General features: G+C 36.4%; 3 protein-coding genes across 4 annotated transcripts in view; 2 read left to right on the top strand and 1 right to left on the bottom strand.

Annotated features, from left to right (window-relative positions):
• The first annotated feature begins 114 nt into the window (after positions 1–114).
• On the top strand, positions 115–14,667 carry Men-b (Malic enzyme b). 2 transcript variants are annotated; one of them, XM_011298400.1, is made up of 12 exons: positions 115–252; positions 3,893–3,967; positions 6,994–7,147; positions 7,329–7,487; positions 7,594–7,775; positions 8,153–8,462; positions 8,689–8,871; positions 9,038–9,263; positions 9,584–9,726; positions 9,800–10,094; positions 13,670–13,814; positions 13,960–14,667. In XM_011298400.1, exons 1-12 carry the CDS (start codon positions 224–226, stop codon positions 13,994–13,996), a joined length of 1,938 nt encoding a protein of 645 aa, XP_011296702.1. In that variant the 5' UTR covers positions 115–223; the 3' UTR covers positions 13,997–14,667. The 2 variants fall into 2 exon arrangements, with proteins under 2 accessions (XP_011296702.1, XP_011296703.1); XM_011298401.1 differs by lacking the exon at positions 3,893–3,967 and having other exon boundaries at positions 117–252.
• Positions 14,668–15,509: 842 nt separating this feature from the next.
• On the top strand, positions 15,510–17,701 carry Gcat (Glycine C-acetyltransferase). The gene is made up of 5 exons (XM_011298402.1): positions 15,510–15,786; positions 16,180–16,466; positions 16,680–16,886; positions 16,957–17,327; positions 17,391–17,701. Exons 1-5 carry the CDS (start codon positions 15,565–15,567, stop codon positions 17,543–17,545), a joined length of 1,242 nt encoding a protein of 413 aa, XP_011296704.1. The 5' UTR covers positions 15,510–15,564; the 3' UTR covers positions 17,546–17,701.
• A 1,419-nt stretch (positions 17,702–19,120) lies between these two features.
• The window catches only part of Mccc1 (Methylcrotonoyl-CoA carboxylase 1), a 48,640-nt gene continuing 43,493 nt past the window's right edge, over positions 19,121–24,267 (bottom strand). Inside the window, exons 5-9 of the mRNA XM_011298404.1 lie at positions 23,725–24,021; positions 23,363–23,572; positions 22,789–23,283; positions 19,455–19,640; positions 19,121–19,375 (exon numbers count right to left, since the gene is read on the bottom strand). Of these exons, the coding sequence (XP_011296706.1) occupies positions 19,250–19,375; positions 19,455–19,640; positions 22,789–23,283; positions 23,363–23,572; positions 23,725–24,021 (1,314 nt within the window). The 3' untranslated portion in view covers positions 19,121–19,249. The remainder of the gene's footprint in view (positions 19,376–19,454; positions 19,641–22,788; positions 23,284–23,362; positions 23,573–23,724; positions 24,022–24,267) is intronic.

Here is a 24,267-nt window from a genome sequence, read left to right on the forward strand (position 1 = left end):
CATTTTTATAAAAAAAGGCGTTGGAAAATGCGGAAAAATTTAAAGTTGGTGCCTTAGATGGTGGTCCGTGGTGGGGACCCTAGACCTAGGGATAACACGTGTGCGGACTGCGGCAATAAAAGAGATATTTTTTGGTTTCGTGGGTCTCGTACGTCTTGCAAGAGTAGTGAGGTTCGTGAGTCGTGAGTGAGTCAGTGATCAACTGGCTTCCGATGAAAGGAATATGTTTGTCCTCCAGAGGTCTTCTATTTTGTGAGTACTCGACACTTTTCGCTCGTTATCAATTTGCGGAACGGAATAAACAGAGTTGCACTTGACCTGAACTGATCATCCTTATCTTTCAAACATTTCAATATTTCGCCAATTACAACTGTATGTTGGGGACAATTTTTTTAATTGAACACAGGTGACGAAAATTTGACGAGAATTTGTGTATCGATTGGGAAAATTGAAGTTCAACCCTCAATGAGGTTTAAACTCTAAATCGATACGGTTGGAAGTCGGAGAGGAGTGGGGCGGGGAGGTGTTGAGGGGAATTCCTCGTGGGATTTTGCAATAATGTTATTGTTGGCGTTTGGAAAGTGACATAATGAAAAGACATCCCGCCGAAATCGATTTACATAATTTCGGTGGTTCGGCATTGAAGGTGAATAAATAGAGTTCGTGACCTTGACACAGAACAGAGGAGCGTGCTATTGAGGATGAACTAATAAAAAATGAGAAAATGAATTGAAACTTTTTTTTTGTGTTACACTGTGAAAAAAAATTTCTTTGGCTAAATATATGTTCTTCCCACCAGTAAATCTGGCAATCATTGTGTAAATACTCCCATAAGATTTACTAATGTCAAATATATTTTCTTATTGTTAGTAAATGCTCTTGGCGAACGAATTTTTTTTCTCTGTGTACTTTACACTCATATTATTTAGAAAGATGGTGATTCAAGACGTCTTATTTAAATGTAAACATGATATTTTACATTTTCTTTATTACTCTTGAAAAATACAAATAGCATAAAAGATTAACTAATATATAATCATAATTTTAATTTCATTTTAAACTTAGTGTTTTCATAATATAATTGAAAATATTATAATTGGAAATAGTTGAAAAACATTTATAAATGCTCTTTCTCATCTCGTGTATATTCGTGCTAACGCGACGGCTTCTTCTTTTTACCTCACAGCCAGTAAAAAAATGAGTTAATCATTGCGGCATTGTAAAAAACAGCAATTCCCGGAAATCTAGAATCGATACCGTCAAGGTTCTCAAAACTTATGGAGCACAGCGGTTCCGACCTGTCATGTTTTATGGCAATTATTTAGTAGATTCACACCAGCGATTATACCCTGGTCCAGGCTGAAATGACCGCGAACCTCGTGTTTACGAACAGCGATTACCAAAATAAATACCGTCAATGGGTAGGGTGATGCCTATTACCCATTAGTGTCCCAATAACTGTAAGATTGGCTTCACTAGTCGGTCTAATAAGTCCAATTCCCCCGTAAGTGAAGGTTAGTGTGAAGTGAAAAATATGGGTCTGCCGATCTGGATATTTTGCGGACACTGGCACACAGCTATATTGACCTTCGATCTTTAATGTCATAATCCAAATCCGCAGAAAAAAAACTACCATTTTTGTAGACAAAAAAATGACAAGTACGTACCTTTAGACTGTTTTATATTAAATGAAGAGAATACTACAAGTCCTTAAGTTTGTAATGTACTAGGTGATGATGTATTGATTCTTGAATTTGGAATTTTTAATGGCCGAAATCGATGAGTTGAAAACCAAAAGTTAAATGAAAACAGAACAAGACACAAACCATAGAGAACGAAAATTCTCAAGCTAGCGAATTAGAATTAGTGAGTGCGGTAGATTTTTAAATAGTCGATAGATCGGGCAATATATGGATTTCTTGATGGATAGTAATAAATTACATAATCTAAATTCCTCCAATAATTAATTTTGCCATGTTTCAACTACTACAAAATTTCACGAGCCAAGGCCGACACGAACACAAATCCAAAAATATCTTTATCAAGTGCCGGACGTAATTTTATTGTGACATCTGTAACAGAATTTCTCACGGATGATGACGAAACACTCTGTATTTAAAAATGAATTAATACGTATCAGGGTCATGATTATTCAATTTATTTTTATTTGAGTTCTTGAAATTAATTTTTGGCTAACCTTTGCGGCACAGAGCTCATCGATAAACGAATTAAAAATATATAATGGGGATCAATCCTTCATTTTTTATGTGAAGATATTAGCAAATTTCGATTGAATCAGAATTATAGGGAAATTGTTAATTTTGTAATTTGGTCTAAGACCGACGTTGGCAGTTCAATGGTTCAATGCGAGCTTAGTACTCTGAAGGCTGTCAGTTCGATTCCCCGTTGAATCGAATTTTTCAACAGGCACCGAGTAGCAAGAGGTTGCTAATAGAGTAACCGCCTAGACCGACATCGTTTTTGCTGGGGTTTCCCATCTCACTACTCGGTTCTCTAGCACCTCACTCTTCATTTTTCCTGCGTCATCCTCAGGAACTTTCCAGCAACCCCCAATTTTCCCAATTTTTCCCATAGTTTCTCTCTGTTCACCTTATTAAACGCTGAAGTCGATGAGCGCCACATATAACTTCCCTCCTTTCTTCTTCAGCTGCCACCCAATTAGCGAATTTAGTATGAATACCTGCTCCATCGTGCCTCTATTCCTTCTGAATCCCGCCTGTGCCTCTAGCAATTTCCCTTCCTTCTCGAGCCATTTACCTAGTCTTCTCGCCATCATTCTCGCTAGGACTTTGTATCCTAGAACTTACAAGTTCTACCTCTGAATTTCGTGCTTATTCAATAATCTTCGCAACTAATATGACATATCCGCTAATAATGCATTCATAAGCCTTGATTTCAGTTTAAATCCCTTAAAAAACAGCGCATTTTCAATTTGTGAAATGCGAAATTTGACACGTAACCACCTATAACAATTTACCAAGTGGATGGAATGAGAAAAAAGATCTCGTTGAGATCCTCAAGGTGGTGCATGACAAAGCCTCATTAGTTAAGTTCCAAGGTCTGACGAAAAAGCTGAATTTTAGTGTGTGATATCACGTTCAAAAAGTAAACAATGTACAATAACTTCATGAAAATTCAATAAAATTGTGTTCCTCATATTGCATTCTGAAGAAGCAATTATGCCCTTCAGAATGATATATTAATATTCCAATTGGTTGACTCAAAAACATTGAAAAATCTAGTCAAAATTGGATTTTTAAGTAAAATACAAAAATTAAATTTTTGCCTAAAAGTGCTATGATGAAAAATACTCCGAAATGAATGATCTACGTGTCAAGCTGAAGTTTAGTTAATAGCATTTCGAATGAGCATACAATATATAGGGTTTATCAAATAAGAATATTGAAATTAGTGGGAACCAGGAAAAGGCCCAGCGCCACGGTCACGGATTGTTCTACAGAAGATTTATCATTTACCAGAGGGAATTATCCGATTGATTTTCAAGCACGAGGGGATTCGCCGAATTATTCCCCAAAATCAAACCTCGATCAATGGGAGCTGAGATTTGATATCTATTGACAATCTTTCTTTTCACTCATTTAGACAAATGCTACGGTTTTGTGACGTTTTTTCAATTGTTTGATGTTGATAATTCTGTGCAAAAACACGTGATGTCATATCCTAGTCTCCTATTGGTCGAGATTTGATTGTGCGGAATAATCAGTAGAATACGATGTAGGATGTACCACGTGGCATCGAATGCTGCAATTCTGTTGGTCGATATTTGGATCGGGAAAATAAACATTTAAATTTCACACTAAAACTAAAAATTTTTGAAGTTGAAAAAAAAAACAATTTTTCCTGTTTGCAGGCAACAACTGTTCTTCCACCGTCATTTACCTTATCATGACAAGAAAAGAGTTCTTCTGGAATTTTCGCATAAAATGTATAGTTATCGCCAATTTTTCAATTGTAACTGACAATGCACAAGAGTTTTGAATTTATCAAGTGTATAATGTATCGATAACCGTAACGAGGATGGAGTTGTTGAACTAGAAACAATACGGAAAATAACCACGTCCCAATAATTGATAAAATAATCAATGAGCCATGTAGCTAACTTGAATTAATACACTAAGAAACAAACTGAAATACTCCTTAACTTCACCCAAGTTTTGATTTTTTCTTGTATATTTTTCGGAGAAAAATTCAATGAATTTTCTTCCAAATAATTGATAGTAAATCACGCAACAAGTGTGTAATGAGTTTCTTCCCACGAGTCAAAAAATCCTTAACGCAAGTGTTTCGTATACTATTTCATGTCATTGGGCCTGTAATCTGCGACTCTGGCGAGCGATGGCATAAAGATAAGTTTAATTAGGTTCTCCAGTAGATGAATATGAATAAAGACTTGATAAAAATTAAAATTAATGAATTTTCTTATCAGTGTAATAAACTTATGCTCGACATATATAAATGTGATCTTGTGAATTTCAGTTTACAAATTGTTGTCTGACTCTACTAGTTTTTGTCACTTCCTTCTTGACTAGTTCTGCGTCGATCTCACGGAGGATTTGCTCATTCGGAAGGAGGTTGGTGTAGGCTTTTAGGCTTTTAGTGGTTTTTAGCCTTCCCATATGTCTGGGAAGTATAATGAGCCTCTCGGCCATTTTCCACTCTGCACATGGCAGAGTTGGCCGAGCCAGCGAATTCCAGTAACCAGTGATAAGCCCCAACAGAGAGCCGAGCTTTACCCTGTTCAGTTTCACCAGCGGCTCAGCCAGCTTCGTCGAAGGTTCACGTAGTAGGGTATTTTTCTGCTTAGCGCTTTCCGGAGAGTGCCATCTTGCCACAACCCCCCTCACCGCTCGTTTCCGGAACATATCCTTAACAAAGTCTATATGCACACCCACCAGGTCCTCCTCTGTTGGTGCAATCTCTAGACATCCTTTTTTGGCCAGCTCATTGGCTTTCATGTTGCCGAGGATGCGCCAGCGTGACCTGGGATCCAGACCACTTTTAGCTGATTATAGGTAGCAACTCTCTTCATCAGCTCAATGCAGTCATTGAGTAGTCGAGAGCAACTCTCATTCCTGAGCAGTGCCCTCAACGCACGCCTGTTGTTCGAGCAAATGTATATCTTCTTGCCCCTGTCCCCCCTGTCCAGGATGTCCCACCCACAGACCTTCTGGGCCGCAAGCTCTGCTTGGAGCCCGTTTGTATGCGAGTTGAGTCCAAGGGCCCTTGCAGGTGAGGGTCCTTCAGACCAAATCCCTGCTCCCGCTCGGTTGCCAATTCTGGAGCCATCCATGTACCAGACCAGCCCCTTCGGTGGCGTCCATTTTTTTATCACCCCCTGGCTAAGTTGCCCCCTCTCCAAGGTTGACCTTGAAATTCATTTGGAAGTGCCAACGAGGTCCGCAGGCATCTCCTCCCCAGGACAGCAGTCCCCGAAGGTCGCTGTCCGCCGTAAGGATCGCCGCATGACCACTGCTGGCCCCTTTCCATAGGCCTTGCAGATGTAATCTCGCAGTCGAGGTTAGCACCACCTCCTTAATGTGAAGGTGGAGCGGCTAGAGGAAGAGCAGAGCCTCCAACTATTTTACCATGGCAGGCTTTATTCATGGCTGTCCACCAAACAACGTCAGTGTATGTGAGCTGTGGGAGCATTATGGCTGTGTATAATCGGCTAATTAAGTTCGTAAAAGACTTGAAGTTGCATCCTGTGCTTCTAGAATACGGATGCAACTTTAAGTTTTTTACGAACTTATTCGGTGATTGTAGATCCATTTGACGACTCTGGGTCTTAGCCCCCACGTGTTGCTGAACATCCTTCTGCATGCCCAGTAAGTCATGATGATCTTCTTCGTCTGCATTGGTGTAGGATTGGCAAGAATTTCTTGGAAGATTAATCACTTCCGTAATTAGTCGGTACAGTGATAATATATTCACTAATACACGGATCAACTACACGATAATATTCAATGTCGGGTCGGTATACGCATTATTAAGTTTTTCGACTAGGTACATTGACTCTCGTCGGGCTCAAGGTCTGGAGCCCAGAGATCTGTTCCGTTCAGCACCCGATTGTACTCTGATGTCTCCAAAGTTCTCACGACTTCGTTAAAGCTCTCTCCAAGTCTCATCTTTCTGAGCTAACTAGTCTCACGGTTAATTTCAATTGGTATTTTCTTGGTGTCACTGATACCAAGTCAGTCAAACAGCTCATCATATACTTCTATCTGACCGTCACAGGGTTCTTAGGACCCCGTGGGACTGCTGATGCCAACTCTGCAAGATGAGAAGAAAGAGGGATCATCTTTCCCGTTCTCATCATCCAACATTGCCTATAGTATTAAATATATCTTATTTTTTAATATCAACGTATTGTTTAATCCCAATACGCCACATAAATGTTTCAAAGTACCTCTATTTTTTATTCCAAAAATGTTTAATTGTAACTCCCCTCAAAAAAGTAATTATCTTGTTATTGAATAATACCTTCTTTCAGTGACGATCGAAAAATCATAGGAGGAGCTGGGGAAGTTTATAAATGAAGAATAAATATAGTATATTTCTCACCTAGGGAGGGAAGTGTGTATTTTGCTCCCACCGGGGAGAACAATAGTATTTTGGCACTTGGTACGAAGTATACTATTTCGGACTTTTCGGATCATATTAGATAGACACAATACAAAAAATGCAAAACTTTATTTTGGACAATTATGATGCTTGTATTCGGAAGCGAAAAGTGGATGAATCGCGCAGAAATAATGAAATGGTAAAACTTCAATCCGCAGCTATTTAACAAAGATTATGATAAAAATTGGTCAAGCTTCCTTCACTCCGGAAAAATTTCACGAAAACCTAAAATATCTCATTTCGCCTGAAAAAGATGCAAAAGATGCAAAGATGCCCTAGCGTATTCTGTTAATTTTCTAGAGCAGGGCTCATTTTATCAATTTTCCTCAGATCACGACATGGAGGCTGGGTGCGGGCCATACCATCCGCAACGGCATCAGCAGCTGACGTTCAACAGAGGAATATCCACGAAGTTTCGGGGGACGTCGTTCCCATAAATATGGTGAAGGGCATAGGGCACCTGAGAGATCCTCGTCTGAATAAGGTAAAAATACTCGTTCCACAAAGCAATAAAAGCAATTGACCCTTGAAGAACCCCAGCGGAAATTCGGAATACTTCTAAAAAAAGTTCATCACAATTTTCAATGTTTTTTTAATGCAATGTTTTTTAATGGGATTTTTTCATATTTCACGTCATGAAATCACGTCACACATTATGTTTTCAGGGACTGGCTTTTACATTGAAAGAGAGAATAGCTTTGGGAATTCACGGGCTGCAACCTCCGCGTTTCAAAACCCAGGACGAGCAGTTGGCCCTTTGTAAAGCCTCGGTGATGAAGTATACAGAAGATCTAAATCGTTACCTCTACCTCGTGGAGCTCCAGGTGAAGCCCTGCGCCTTTTAGAAAATTGAACATCCTATTTTTGTGTTAGAATAATCTAATGATGAGGGCAGCTAAGCACTCTGTATTAATCTGAACAAAATCACAGGAGAGGAACGAACGTTTGTTCTTCCGACTCCTTAGTGAGAACATCGAGCAGATGATGCCCATCGTTTACACTCCGACCGTTGGACTTGCCTGTCAGAAATTCGGGGTCATCTATAGAAGACCCAGGGGACTGTTCATAACAATCTACGATAAGGGACACATCTATGAGATCCTTAACAATTGGTAAGTCTAGTTTTTAGTAAAATTTTTGTGAAATATCTTTCTTAAAATGATTTATCCACCGCCGCACAAATTTTAATGTCTTAATATGAAAAAATCATGGAGTTTGGAATTGTGTTGAAAAATTCTATTACATTTCATAAATTAAAAATTCTATTAATATTGCAACCATTTCTTGCTAAAATGAAATATTGCTCTTTTGCATTTATCTAATTGGATATACCATGTAGAAAATTACATTTGCTTTTTTCTACATCAATATATTCGTTTGGCACTTTATGAAAATTCTTGTTGCTAACTTTCTACGTTTTACGTATGTTTATGTGAAAAAATAAGTATTTATTAACTTTTTCCTATTATTTGTCTTGCATATGTATCAGGCCGGAGCAAGCAGTTCGCGCAATTTGCGTGACAGATGGAGAACGAATTCTGGGTCTTGGGGATCTGGGGGCCTGTGGAATGGGCATTCCAGTGGGAAAATTGGCTCTTTACACAGCTCTTGCAGGTATTAAGCCTCACCAATGTCTTCCTATTACCATCGATGTGGGGACAAATAATGATCAACTGAGGGATGATCCTCATTATATCGGGCTCAATAAACCCAGGAGCCAAGGGGCCGAGTATGATGAGCTCATCGACGAGTTCATGGCTGCTTGTGTGAAAAAATATGGGCAGAATGTTCTTATTCAGGTGGGAGAGAAAATTAAAAAATGTGGAAATCTGCCGTTTTTATTAAGATTATCATTGTTTCTTTGCTCAGTTTTATAAAAAGATATGTTACTTTAACGACCACTTTGTTAGGAAATATTCGCTGTATTTTTATGTGTTTATCATCACAGAGTGTCATCTCTTAAAGTGAATCAAGTAGTTAATATTGTTTATTTTTTCAATCTGATATTTTTATTTTGACACTTAGTTTGAGGACTTTGGCAACCACAATGCCTTCCGTTTCCTCGACAAGTATCGTGACAGATACTGCACATTCAACGATGACATTCAGGGCACTGCAGCAGTGGCCGTAGCCGGAATAATGGCATCTCAAAGGATAACAAAAAGAAAAATGTCAGAGAACAAATTCGTCTTCCTGGGCGCTGGTGAGGTACCAATCACCCTTCTCTAATAAATATCCTCTCCCCTTTGCCTAAATATTAATTTTCTACCTTAATTGTGTAGAATTCTCACAGACAACGAGAGCTTTCTCTGATAAATTTCTTTATAAGTGTAGTGATTAAAAAAATATTGTAGAAAATAATTTCTGAATTCAGGCTGCCATCGGAATCGCAGATCTGTGCGTCAAGGCGATGGAGGCAGACGGCTGTACCCAGCAAGAGGCCAGGGATAAGGTATGGATGATGGATATCGATGGACTTCTCACCAAAAATAGGAAAGTGGGGAATCTGGATGGTCACAAAGTCTGGTACGCTAAGGACCATGGAGACATTGAAACTCTGCTAGATGTCGTTAAAGAAATCAAACCCACGTGTCTAATTGGTATGTTATACTTGTTTTTTTATCTTCACTCCCATTGGTACCAGACAATATTTTCTTGCTAATTTTTAAAACTGGCTGAAAGAACTTTTTCAATAGGTGGACGTTCCGACTATTTACTATCATTTATTATAACTACTAATAACCGTAATAGTTAAGTATTATGATTATTACTTATAATTATTGTTATTATTTATTCGGAGACTCCACAATTTTCAGAATTGACTAGAGAATATTTTTCTTTGTGTGAAATCTTTTTTATTAAAACTAGTTTTTTCTGAGTTTTGAGGCGTTTTTAAAGTTGTTCATATTTCTTATATCAGGTGCATCTGCGGCTGCTGGAGCATTCACCCCTGAGGTGCTCCAAGAAATGGCGAAAAATAATGAAAGACCCATTATATTTGCTCTTAGCAATCCTACTAGCAAGGCTGAGTGTACAGCACAGCAGGCTTACGATAATACTCAGGTATTGAAGATTAAAAAATATTCACGTCTATTTATTTGAAAAATTATTTATTGTTTGTGGTTGGTGTCTTCAGGGAAGATGTATATTTTCGTCAGGATCACCCTTTGGCGAGGTCAAGTATGAGGGTAAAATTTATAAACCAGGACAAGGAAACAACGCATACATCTTCCCAGGAATTGCCCTGGGGGTGATTGCTACCGGTGTTCATCATATCACCGAGGATCTATTCTTAATATCCGCAGAGACGGTTGCGGACCACGTCAAGGAGGAGGATTTGGCGAGGGGAAGTGTCTATCCTCCTCTCGGAACCATCAAGGAGTGCTCCATTGAAATTGCTGTCAGAATTGCAGAGTATGCTTATGGCCAGTGTAAGTATTACACTGCAAAGAAAAATGGGACACAAATTCAAATTTTGCAAACAACAATTAAAGTCATTGATTCAAGACCCTGTAGAAGTATCTGACTATCTCGTGTAGATAGTTTCTTTTTTATTTTTTTTTATCTGAAATTTTGGTGCAGTCTTGCATGAAGCAGTGCTACACCACATAAATGCATACATATGCTGCAAAAAAAGTAAAAAAAAAGAAACTGAAAATATAGAGTGTGTGCTTGTTTATAAAAATAGGAGGATAATTGTACAAAACACAAGTTGAAAATATTTAATTTGATGGAGCGGGGGGGGGGGGGGTCCGATAAAAGAAAATATCTTTTTTTAGTTATAATTTTTTTACCTGATCTTTGGCTGATGTCTTCGAATAAGATATAGAAAAATTGAGGTGGCGATCATTTGTAACATCACTTCAGCCACAGAGAGTAGAGGGAGGGGCGGAGGGAAAATACATTATTCTGAATGTAAATTATTCCGTACGCAGCACATGGCATATGTATAATATTTTCTTCCTTCTAGTATTCGGACCGGTAATCGAGCTCCGAACCCAAAAGAACGGGTGTTCATAGGTTTCGGTATTCATTCAATAGTTCGTTCTTGAGCTATCCACTTCACGTTATATTTCACCCGAATGATTTCCAAAACCCACACACTTTCGTAGAAATTTGTGGTAGATCCGTGTTTAGAATCTCCTCTTTAACAGTTTTTTAATTATTATTATACCGATTATTTAATTACCTTGAGATGCATTCAACCGGTAATAAGTAGGAGCATAGAAAAATAATTGCTAAATATTTCGATAATACGAGGTGAAAACTTCAGGTAGCCGGGAACCAGGCTATTACTAGGGTCCGGATAATCCCCAAATCCTAATGTGCACTCAGTTTTAGCCGAACTTTGTCTGCGAATAAACCCCAGTGGTGACGATATTACGCCCTCCCGGTTTGGGTAAAGTCATTCTAAAATCGAATGACACGTTGGCGGTAAAGCATTGAAACGTGAAGTAGAGGCGGACAGCCTCAGGTAGGCGCGGAGCTGCAGCCATAAAATTATTGAGGCTGCAATTATAGGAGACCTAACGTTATTACAAGTATTGGATTATGGACAGGAATTAGTAAATAATAAAAACTGATTAGGCTGAGACTTTAACTTTTATTAAACGCACTCAGAAGGTATATCACTCTCCTATGACCTCTGCAATTCAACTGACTCAGAGCAACGAAAGTTTTCACGCCCTGGACCCATTAAACAGACGGTCTTTGTTTACTTATCTCTCTCTATTTCTGTTTATATAAGCTGTTCTCCTTATCCTGCGGCTGTTCCAAAAAAATTATAAAATAATAATATGGACCAAAACAGCTATGGGTTAACTATTAATTTTTGTACACTCATACCAAGTACTCTCAATAACAAGGGTTGCCTGATATTCGTGTGGTGGGCGTAATATCGGGAAGTGGCGCGTGTGCTTGACTGATATGCGAGGGCAAAATGCTTCGAGATTTGCACATCCTTGTCTTTTTTGATTAAAAAAAAATGGAAGTCATGATGGTTTAGACAGTCTTCGATAGAAATGGATGTGAGATGCTCATAAACTTGAGAGGAATGAATTTCTTCGTCAATTATTTTTTAAGTTTTCATCACCATTAACATTTGCACCTATTTGTTCAAGTGACTCAAGTCCAAACTTCGAAAACAAATGATAGCACACGAATAGAAAACCACAACGCATACAAAAACAGTAATAGAGAGAGAAAATTCTGATTATCACTTTGATAGTAAATAATACTGACAACATGTAGTGAAAGTATCTTCACTTCCTCATTATCCTAAATCCTTCAATGAACGATTAATATTGACCAGAAGTGTTCATCGACAGACTTGACTATTGACAATAACCCTAAATTTCGACGGGAAAAACGAAATACCTGTAATAAGGGTGTCTAATTGATATGCACAAGTGCACCAGACTGATGACTCATATTAGGGTAATTTCCTATAGAATGACCAATCAATAAAAATCAATGTCTCCGATTTTGTCCTAGATTTTTTTTTTCGACGCTGTGTATGATGAGATAAAGCCCCTGCTAAATTTTCGGCAAGGAAAAACAAATATTCACCAAGTTATAATTTTTTGAAGATTTTATCATTTTGTTGCTGATGTAAAATCAGGTTTTATTTTCGGAAATTCACTCGAAGGCGATTAATATCATAATTTCATTCCAAGGAGCTGATAATCGACTGGAAACCATTGAATATGGGCCCCCAAAAGTTGAGTTTATATAAAAGTCCTCACATTCTTTCGGTTTTTCCATATTATGAACTGACATTTTCCGTAGAAGCCTTTTCGTAAAACTGAATGAGTTCGATACACACGATTTCGTGAAAGTTTTTCATATCCGACACTAATAAGTTCTCATAGAAAAATCGAAAATTGGCGAGGTTTATTGAATTTCCATAATATTTTCCGTTGATCACAAAGAAGATGAAAAAAAAATCTCATATACAATATGCTATAACTTAAGAATGTTCTGCCGGTATTTTGTTATTTTTCCTATTTTTCTGAGATTTATTGAAAACTATCGGTCGGATTGGGATATGAAAATATAACGTTTATCCGTTACATCATGATTTATCCTTTCACAAAGTTTTATCCCGATACACCAATTTTTATAACTTCTCACTAGAATTTATTGATTTTTCATTAAATTTTAGTGAAGAGTTACAAAAATTAGTGTATCGGGATGAAACTTTATGAAATAGTCAATCATGATGGAACGAACAAACGCTATATTTTCATATCCCAATCCGATCGATAATTTTCAACAAATCTCAGAAAAACAGGAAAAATAACAAAATCTCAGCAAAACATCTTCTAACCGAACGAAGTGAGGTTAAAATGCTCACTTTCGGCGCATGTAGGCAGAAAAAGCAATAAACACACACATGCATACAGACATCATCTAAAAATCGCATATTTGGACTTTTTAGACTATATTTATTTACCCGAACATAAAAAATTGTGAACTTGAATATGATCGAATACAGAGCTTCCATTCGGAAGCAAAAATAACAATAAAATAATAATTAAAAAAAAGTTTCTATCACAGAAATAGAGAATTTTCCTATTTTACTTTTCCCACCACAAAGTTTTTGCCGAAGTTTTTGCCGAGCGGGATGTTGATAATATAGAAACCGCCTATACTGACATGGTTTTTCCTGTGGTTTCCCATGTCACTCCTACGTTCTATACTATAGAATCTCCAGGAGAGTGAATACGGTACAGTGTAGGATCCACAGCCGCATGAATAGGGTGGGATACGGCCAATTAACCAAAAAAGGGAAGTAGAAAGGGCCGGAAAAAAAATAAGAAAACAAACGTCTTGAGTGCGACTGAATTATTCTTACTTCATGAACGAAAGATCTCATTTTCAATTGCAAACGATTGTCAATAGAAAATAAATAAGCTGTAGGAAGAAAAATGTAAAGCGTTTAAAAAAGGAAAATTGCAAGGAGTGAATTATTTTTGAATCTGGAATACCGAATTATCTTTAACAGGTGGACTAGCTAGTGAATATCCTGAGCCCAAAGACAAGAAAAAATTTATAATGGAGAAGATGTATGATGCCAACTACGACAGTCCTCTCCCGAATTTCTACGAGTGGCCCGAGGATTACGCGAAACCTCGCGTCTTACCGGAGGAGTAAGTCATCATAAGCCAATGAACTTGTCCATAAAAGCAGTCTCCTTTCACATATCAATCATTTTATTGATATAAAACTGCAAGTAATATTTTGAAGCAACTTATTGAATAACACCAAATTTGACACCATACATTTTGTTTTCAGGGATCTACAAATACGCCATAACTTGAAGCATTTGTAAAAAAAAAATGAGTCCATAATTACAAGTGATTACGCACTAATCATCTAATCATCATATTGATATTGAGAATTATGCAACAAACTATACAAACTGCCGCAATATGCCATATTAACAAACTGTTTTTGAAGTCTAATTGTATTATTCAGATGATAAATTCAGTATCCTATTCAGTATTTTTTTAATGAGATCTTGTTATTCTAGAAATTGTGGTTTTATCAAGAGTCGAATTCCTCAAATGATATTTTCACTATGAAATGGCGATTCAACTCGTGATCGAGGAATTTATCTGCGAGGTGTCAGTTCATGTGCGAAAAAATCCAATTCATACAAAAGAAATTCTTCCTTGAAGGATTACTCTTATAACGAAGTATTACGTTTGAAAATAACAACATTGGTTAATGAAATATTTTCTATGTCATTTTAGGAATTATTTATGAGTCTAGGAGGCGTTATATCTGCCCCGTTGGTTTCATAGTCCTTCAGAATACTTAATTGTACTTAATTGTTGGTGTTATAATTAACAAAACTTTTTAAGGTATTTCTCCATTACCAAGGTGTGTAACAGTTATTTATTCCACTGTAACGAACCATGTCGATTATGTTATTGGTTATTTAAATTATTGCTTACTCTGTAATAATAAAAGTAATAAGACGAAACTGATTTTGATTGAGTACAGTGTGAGTTTTTCTTTCCCACAAATCGATTTTTTTTCTTTGAGTTTCAGTGAAGTTAATTAATTTAAGGCCCGGTTGCATCTATCGAGTAGGTATAACAAAATAATGAAAAAAAAGAGGAAAAATTATTGAAGGGCGCTAAAGAGCGATATTGTTCAATATCTACCAAGTTTACAAAAAAATAATAAAAATTACGCAGCTTACCATTGCTCTCCAGAAGATTGAGTGACAGCTAGATGCAATAGTAAGCTACGTATTTTTTATTATTTTTTGGTAAACTTGGTAAATCCCTTTTAAATAATATCGATCTTTGGCGCGCTTCAATAATTTTTCCTCTTTTTTTTAATTATTTTTTCATGTCCATTCAAGTGCTTCTCGCAACACAAAATTGATCCCAAATTTTAATGTGTCCTAGGTTAAAAAGATAAAATTTAAGCAAAAGCCGACGTTCGAGAGATAGTCCACCCGGGTCTTAAACGATAATGAAAATTATCAAATATATTATTAATAAATAATAGTAAATAAGAAATGGCAAATAAATAAAATAAAAAATATGTTCTACACGATAAAAAACTTGAATTCCTCCGACGTTTAATAATTGAATTCAATTCCAAATAATGAGATCCAATCATTTCAGGAAGTTGGTGATGTGTTTGTGGCGAATTTTGCGAAATATTCTGCATAATTCAGAATAAAATTGCAATTTGGAATTTTAGTGAGAGGGAATTCAGGGAAAAAGGAGATTTTTTGTCATTTAAAGCCCAAAGTGGAGGATATTGTAAGGTAGAAAGGCCCCCACCAATTCAAGGTCGACAAGTTTTTACCCGACGTCTAGTATAGGGCATCCGTAATAATCTTACTAGTCTCAAACCATTTTCAACAAAGTCTTTAGAATGTATCATATTAATTCGAGAGTGCTGTTCTCCTGGAACAATCATTTGACATCGCAGTTCAGTTCATTTTCGGAGATCCTAGTATCTGAATTGAACGGCATCAAAGCAGCTGGGACGTGGAAAAGCGAGAGGATCATTACATCCTCACAAAAAAAAAAGATTTCATTGACAAGCGGACAGGAAGTGCTCAACTTTTGCGCGAATAACTACTTGGGACTAGCAGTAATTATTTCACAACATTATTCATCATCTACTCATGACATTTTTTTTTCAAACAAAAATCATTACTCAAATAAATACAAATTATAGAAATTAGTGTATTATTAATGAATTTCTATGATCAATAATGCTTATGATTTCAACATTAAATTATGTGTTAATGTTCACATTTTCGGTAATTGATGCGACAGTCAATAGTTGGGGGATTTCGATGCTCAGTGAGTAAAAATCAGATCAATTAGACTTGACTTAAAAAAAAACCAAAAATGTGAAAAAATGATATACTTGAAATAAAGGGTCAAAAAGTTGTGAAAAAATTTGAGGGAGAATTTTCCTATTATTCCAATTACCAAGGGTGAGAGTCGGTGATTAATATGGAAATAATTTAATTGCTAGAATAATAAGGAAGTCGTTGCGGCCGCTAAATGTGCTCTGGACAATTACGGAGCAGGATTAAGTTCTGTGAGATTTATTTGTGGAACTCAAAGTATTCATCGGGACTTGGAGAAAAAAATTGCAGAATTCCATGGACGCGAGGATGCGATCGTTTATGCTTCCTGTTTTGATGCCAATGCTGGACTTTTCGAAGTCCTCACGACTTCAGAGGATGCTGTGATCAGTGATGAGTTGAATCATGCTTCTATCATCGATGGAATCCGATTATGCAAGGCGAAAAAGTTTAGGTGGGAGCTTGAGATAGTATTGCTAGTCGAGAATACATATTTTGATTCTCAATTGTAATTAATAATCAATTAAGATTGGGACAAGATTACAGAATTTAATTATTTAAAAATACGTATGCAAATTGAGTTTTGAGTGAAACTCTTAACTTAACTAGTTATGTTGTTATTATCTATTTCCATGCGTCTATTTAACAGAAATGATTTTGCATTCAGGTATAAACATAGAGATATGAAAGATCTGGAACTTAAACTCGAGGAGAGTAAAACCTGCAGATTGCGGGTAATTGTGACGGATGGGGTGTTCTCGATGGACGGCAATATAGCCCCCCTCGCCGAAATTATAAAATTAGCGAAAAACTATAATGCTATCACATTGGTCGATGATTGCCATGCTACAGGATTTCTCGGTAAAACTGGAAGGTAATGAAAACTTGGTAAAAGCCAGCGGCAAATTTTTGCGATGAGAAAAAAATTTTAAGAGACATTACAGAGGTACTGAAGAATACTTGGACCATCTCGGTCAGGTGGACATAATAAACTCTACATTGGGAAAGGCTCTAGGGGGAGCAGCTGGTGGGTACACGACGAGCTCAAGATCTCTGGTTAATCTTCTGCGTCAGAGAAGTCGCCCCTATTTGTTTTCAAATTCTCTCCCACCTCCAGTCGTTGCTTCGGGGATGAAGGCTCTGGAACTAGTGATGAGTAGCTCAAAACTAATAGACCAACTGAAGGAAAACACTCAACTGTTCAGGTCAGCCATGGTCGCCAAGGGGTTTGTCATCAGCGGAGAAAATCATCCCATCAGTCCCGTGATGATTGGCGATGCTAAATTGGCTTCTCACTTTGCTGATAAAATGCTTGGTAAATTATTGAAATTAATGCGATGTTTGAGATTTCATTAATTTAATTGATTTTCTCGTTTAGAAAGAGGAATTTATGTGATTGGATTCAGTTATCCCGTCGTTCCCAGAGGAAAAGCCAGAATTCGAGTGCAATTGAGTGCAGTTCACACCAAGGAAGATATCGATAGAGCTGTTAATGCATTCACTGAAATTGGAAAAGATCTTAATGTTATTTAATTATAAAAACGAAATCATAATCAGTAAGTCGATTTCTTTGTAAAGTAATCTGGTAGTAATCGTAGGGACAAGATGCATAAATTTTGGGAGGAAACAATTTTTCCACCTCATTTTTTTTACACATTACACTAATAAATGTTCCTAAGTCGCCTGTAACAGTTTTTGTTGTTAATGAATTATCAATGAATTGGAATACCAGTTTTTCCAAAGAGATGTTGTCCCCATGGAACATGTATGAATTCAATGGGCATAAATTACCAGCGATTTTTGAATCATTTTTCAATATTATGAGCACATATATGACCAATTTTGTTTTGAATTCTACGTAATTGTATAGATTTTTCATGTGATGCATTTTATGAGCCTTGAAGGAAAATATCGAATTCTTAAATTTTGGTGACGAAAAAAAACAATTTTCATTGGGACAATGTTTTAAGCATTGGAAATAATTTAAAGTTGATAAATCCTTATAATTTTTACCTCCAACTTCACTCTTCCTTGAATGAAAAATGATAAATGAATTTGATGGTCATTGTTTATCACTTTGCATTTAATAGATGGTGAGTGAAAATATCATGGGGACAACTGTCCTTAATATATATTGAACTTCTGAAAAAGAAGATTTCTCATTGAAAATCATATTTTTAAATATTTGAACAAATTTCGAAAAAAAAACCGATTTAAGGGGGTTGATTTTGTAATGAATCATTTATACATCATATGAAGAAGCTATGCAATTATGGAAATGTGAAAACAGTTTTCAGGAAAGACTATAGAATATTTGAAAAAACTTTGAAAATCATTTGTTTACAAATTTATTGGAAGAATCGCTGCAAATACGTAAGAATTAATTACGTATGAATATTCCAAGACTTCTTCTCTTCGAAAGTACGTGAATTCCATGGGAAAATATATTTCCACCTGCAATAGCCAGAATATCAATTGTTCATGAATAATGGATTAGTAACAAAAACACTCAACAATTCGATTCGGCGGCTATGATATTTACATCAAACTAATGAAAAAAATTTTTTCTCCCAGCATAAGGGCTACATGCTCATGAAAATTGCATGTTAAAAATCGGTTATTCAATGACGGCCAGAGTATCAGTTCGCTGCGAGAAAAAATTTTATTTGCCGAATATATTCTTTTATGCTTAGTAAATATTCTTGGCGAAAGACATTTTTTTTCTCAGTGAACGTAATATTAAATGAACAATGATATTGAATAACGTTCGCATTCTGAATAATGGAGGATAATATGAAAGAAAACGCGGGATTTTATATACGAATGGGTCAGAATCATTATTAAAAAGATTTTGACTTGAAAAAATTGAATTAAGGAAGGTTGTTTCTTCGAAACTGTGGTTCAAAGATTTTCCGAAAGTTGCTGTACTTTCGAAACAACTCCACTGATTGAGCTATAAGACTGCGGCCAAGAAGATTTCCCGGCAATACCCATTAAATGATGAAATTTTAGACTTTAAGCTTTCATTCTTTTGATGTCGAAATTAGTCAAACTTTTCGAAATAATTACCACATCCTATCGGACAAACATACATACATGATGCTCCAATTTAATATTTTTTCGTTTCCGGTAGAATTTTCGACTTGAAAAATCAACCGATTGGCAGGCTTTTATTCACAAGTAAAAATTACAGGAATGACTGATTCATTTCAAATTTATGGTGCTTGAACGTCATGATTATTTGTTGTTATATTCTTCTGGAGCTGCCGACATTTTCACTAACAGACGATCCTTTCCCACAGTGCTACCAACTGAGCACAAAACTTCTTCGACTGTTCCGGCGGATGGTGCCCTAATTAAATGCTGCAAACAATCGAAAATTAGAGAATTAGGGTTTTTGAGGTTTTTCTACTGCAAGAATTTGTGATTTCTGAGCATTTACCTCCATTTTCATGGCTATAATCACAACTAGGGGGTCTCCTTTACTCACAACATCTGACTTTGATACTAGAATTTTGTCGACAACACCTGGCATTGGAGAAACAGCTACACCTGTTGAATCATCACTTATACTTGACAATTTCTTGATGTAATCTGGCTGTGGTACGTTGAATTTCCATGCTCGATCCTTAAAAATACAAGTAATTCAGCCATTCAAACAATACAGAGATATAATAAGTTTTTGAGACACAGTAAAATAATAAACAGGTTTCACTAAAATTTCATTAAAAGATATTTCTCAGTGAACTAGGGTGATATTAAAGCACTCGTAGGACATGCACTATTGGGAATGATCCCTTAAGATTTCCTCATATCGGCCTTTCTCACATAAATTTGTTCAATTTATAATTCAATTGACTTCACAATCTAGTAGCCAGTTAATTTGTCGTTCATTTTCTCTTGGCTCTCAGTCGTTCTATACTTTCAGCGTTCCCTGATAGGTTTTATTCGTTCTTTTCCTTGCCAGCGTTCGCGAGCTGTACTATCTTCCATTATTTTTGTATTTTTCACGTCAGTTGGTTTTTTTTTCAATTTTTCTTTTCAATTATTACAATGAACGGTTGTCAATCTTCTTCGGTTGGATTTCTTTCCGACAATTTTTCTACAACTTATGTAATCCTTGAATTAATGATACTGATTTTTACCATGTGGTTCGCCATATCAGTCATATAGAAACGTTCACTTTTTAAATTATCCAATAAATCCATGCAATCTTCAAGGAAATCAAATATATCGGTAACCACTACATTTTTTTCTTAACACCCCTGCACGGAAAGTTGGCAGTTTACTCCCTTATGAGCGGGGGGCAAGTGAGTACTTCCCGCTCACGGATAGAAAGGTGCTGCCTAGGTCGCAAAGGCAAGTCTTGAAGTCAAGACTTTCCGACCGTGGCAGCAACTTTCCACCCACTGCAGAAAATATTTACTTCTCTCCCGCTTTTCAAACCGCTAAACACATAGTTCCCTTTGCAGGTATGCTGAAAAACAGCATGTGCACCTCTGGCCAGAAAACATAAATTTTGAATCCCACAGATGTCACCAAAATAATCAAAAAATTTCTCCAATAATTGGTCATTTTGCATGATTTCGAAAATTTTTTCCAAATATTTGCAATTGAAAAATTTTTTAATTATTCACATATTTTTTTAATTTGGTGTCCAAATTTTTCGTCCATGCGAAATTTAACCAATAATTCAAAATCTTCTATACTTTGTGATACTCCCTCATTTTCTGCATTTTTGAAATATTCAAAATTATTTTATTTTCGAAATTTTGTTTCCCATCTTGCCCCTTTAATACAAGATTTTACAATAATTTACCCTCTTCTGTAATTTGATATTTGTAATAAATATTCGCCGAATTTTCAGACTATTCGGAAATCTTCAATTTGTTTCAATTAAAAAAATTTTCTTTTCTGCCCACATACGCCGAAAGTGAGCATTCTGACCGAACGAAGTATGTAGGCAGAAAAATCGTATTCAACCCTCGGGAGGAAACACAGGCAAGCATTCCCCACGTGCTATTTTGTACGTGGGGAGGACTTGTCTACTTTTCCTCTCTAGGGGAGAAATATACACTGAGAGAAATATTCAATAAAAATTATGTGTATTTTCCGTAATTCTGGAGCGAAATGTGGTTGTCGGAAATTTTACGGAACTGTCACGTAATTTTTATCTAAAGTCACGGAATTTTTCCGCGGTGTTCCGTAATTTTTATCTGAATTATCGGTAAAAAATAACGATACCGTCAATTAAACTTTTCGAATCAACTTCGTAATCGGTAAGTGAACTGAAAGTTCCGTAATTTTTACTAAATATTTCTCTCCGTGTACTATTTCGTCTAAACCTTATTTGAACGGTCGATAGAACTCAGCCACTGTGGTGAAGCTGTCAATCCATTTTTTCGTTCCACTTCCCATTAAAACTTTAAGAAATAATTTGAGATTTTAATTTATCTTGAGATAGCGTATCGAGGAAAAAAAAAGAAAAAATTGCATTGCTACTCAAATTTTTCTCATCTATTACTTGATTTTTGTTTTTGGCTGTAGTTACTTGATCTACTTTATTTTCTTTGATGTGGATTAAATTAACAAAAAATGTCAAATTTGCTTTATTTGTATAAAAACAAAATAAAATAATTAATAATCTCTTTCAAATCTAAATCTGATTTCACACATCCCGACGGCCATTTTTTGCTGATGAAAAAGAAACTAAGCGGCCAATTTTCAATAAATTGGTTGAAATAATGCGCATTAACATTCGATTTGAATTGTTTAACAGAAAATACCAATGAAAATTATTTACACATCGAAAATCTATATTTTATAATAATAAGCCAAATATATTGTATCCAAACTGGTAATTCCGAAGCGTTTCAAGATATTTTATTAATATCATGAGATTAAGGGTGCAATACTACAAAATCATAAAAATAACATGACAAAAAGTGCGAATGCGAACGTGAAAATTATAAATTGAGTGCGAATGACGATACGAAGATGGTACAATAACCGTTTAAAAACGCATATAATGACTTCAAGATGGTATAACATACGCTCACCTTAAAGAAGGCACTTGGAAGTCTTGAGAGCTGAAAGTATCACGTGGGAGGAAATGAAACCCAGTTTTTATATTGAAGCGCTCATAATTCGAAAACCAAGCAAAACAATGAAACGAAAGTAGTATCTCTTGAAGGCTAGTTTTGTCAGCTTTCGAATGATACTACATATGTCCAATGTATCCTGCGATGAGAGTTTGAAAATATGACCTAAGTAGAAATGGCCCGGCGTGACAGGACATGTCATTCCTGAGTTTGAATGTTCAGGAATCGGAATATTAGCTAAGTTAATTTATGTGATAGGTACCCGTAATCACACGATTCTAACCTCTCTTCGCCCGGTAAAATAGTGTACGCAACACGTGCGTTATGGATTTTTTGACTCGTGGGATTGTAAAACTCTGCTTCGGCTCGTGTTACAATCTTCTCACGAGCCAAGAAATCCATTACGCACTTGCTGCGTAATATACTATTCTCAATGGAAAGAATAGAGGGCTTAGAGAGTTAAAAGTATTGGCTGATCAGAGAGAACACGATTTTTTAAATAGGGATATCGGAAAATATAAAATTCAATATTTCCCAAGAATGGTTTTCCTAACGATTAATATATGAATGGACTCAAACGATTAAGCGCTATCAATTCATTACTCAACAATTAGCAAAACCTCGCTTTTTTGTTGAAGATTTAAAAAAAATCAAAACTTGATAACAAATAATTACATTAGTGAAGACATGAAGTTCATCATCAAATCTGCAAATACAAGATTTTGTCATGATCCCCTCGACGATACTCTTAAGAACTAGGTCATTATCCACTTGGGTGAGTTGACCCTCCACCTTCCTCCAGGGTCCCAAGTCATTGATCCTCATGAGATAGACATCAGGATGTTCATACTTTACATCCACCACGAATTCGTTCTTCATAAAAATCAATTTGAATCGTTTTTTGAGAGAGTGGTTCACCCTCATACCGATTTCTGTTTTGAAGGGGTTGAAAGGGTCTCTGGTGTCGAGAGCAGCTTTCAAAGTTGTTAGATCTTCACAGAAAATTAAGCCGAGGACTCCTTGGGCGAGAACAGCACTTGGAGGCTGGATTTTTAGAAATAAGGAGTCCAAATTTTCCTCGATGAAGCCGGTATGGACTTCACCAGCTTGAAACTTTGGGTGACGACACACATCCTTCACGAATTCAATATTGGTTTCAACCCCAGCTATCTATAATTATCAATTGTTAATTACCTTGAGGCGTTTACAAAGGTCATAATTGTACAGTTATGGATGGGAAGATTATTACATTGTATTCCGCTAGTTTCGCGCGCAAAATGTCCAGGGCTTCAGCTCTATTGATACCCCATACAACTAATTTAGCGATCATCGGATCGTAATGAACAGAAACTTCGTCTCCTTCTCTTACTCCGGTTTCCACTCTGATGGTTCTTGACGGTTTTGGGGGGCTTAGGTATATCAGAGGACCCGCTCGGGGTAAGAATCCACCCCTAGGATCCTAAAACAATTGAGGTATTGCCTTTACTATTGACATATTATTTTTATTTATCAAATTTGTATATTATCAGTAGATATCTTTAATAAGTTGATATTGATTAAATTTATTGGCTTTTATTTGTTGAAATTTAGTAGAAAATCTGTGGTGAATACCTCGGCGTAAATTCTGGCCTCAAAGGCATGTCCATTAATGCTGATCTGCTCCTGGGTGAGTGGAAGTCTTTCGCCAGCTGCGATGTTCAGCTGCCACTCGACCAAATCAAGTCCAGTGATGGCCTCAGTCACTGGATGCTCCACCTGTAGACGAGTGTTCATCTCCATGAAGTAAAATCTATGATCATTCCTGTCATAAATGAACTCCACAGTACCAGCACCAACGTATCCCACAGCTTTGGCAGCTCTTACTGCTGCCTTACCGATTTCTCGTCTCATTTTGTCAGATAATCCTGGCTGTAACATTGGAAAAGAGTCCTATATCACCCTACCAACCGAATGAAATGTGTTCTTTATTAAATCTAAGGCCAACAAACCTCAACTCTTGCCAAACATTTGAAAATACAGTTTTTATTTGAAATTACATACTTTATAAAAAATATGTGCCAATTTACTTTGTAGCATCACTCATATGCATTTCATAAGTTCTCGTGGCTTTCGCCCGACAAAGTTGAGAGAACAAACTAAGAGAGTAATTAAGTA

The sequence above is a fragment of the Fopius arisanus genome, unplaced genomic scaffold (assembly GCF_000806365.1).
Source record: "Fopius arisanus strain USDA-PBARC FA_bdor unplaced genomic scaffold, ASM80636v1 scaffold00010, whole genome shotgun sequence".
In the NCBI taxonomy this organism is placed as follows: Eukaryota; Metazoa; Arthropoda; class Insecta; order Hymenoptera; family Braconidae; genus Fopius; species Fopius arisanus.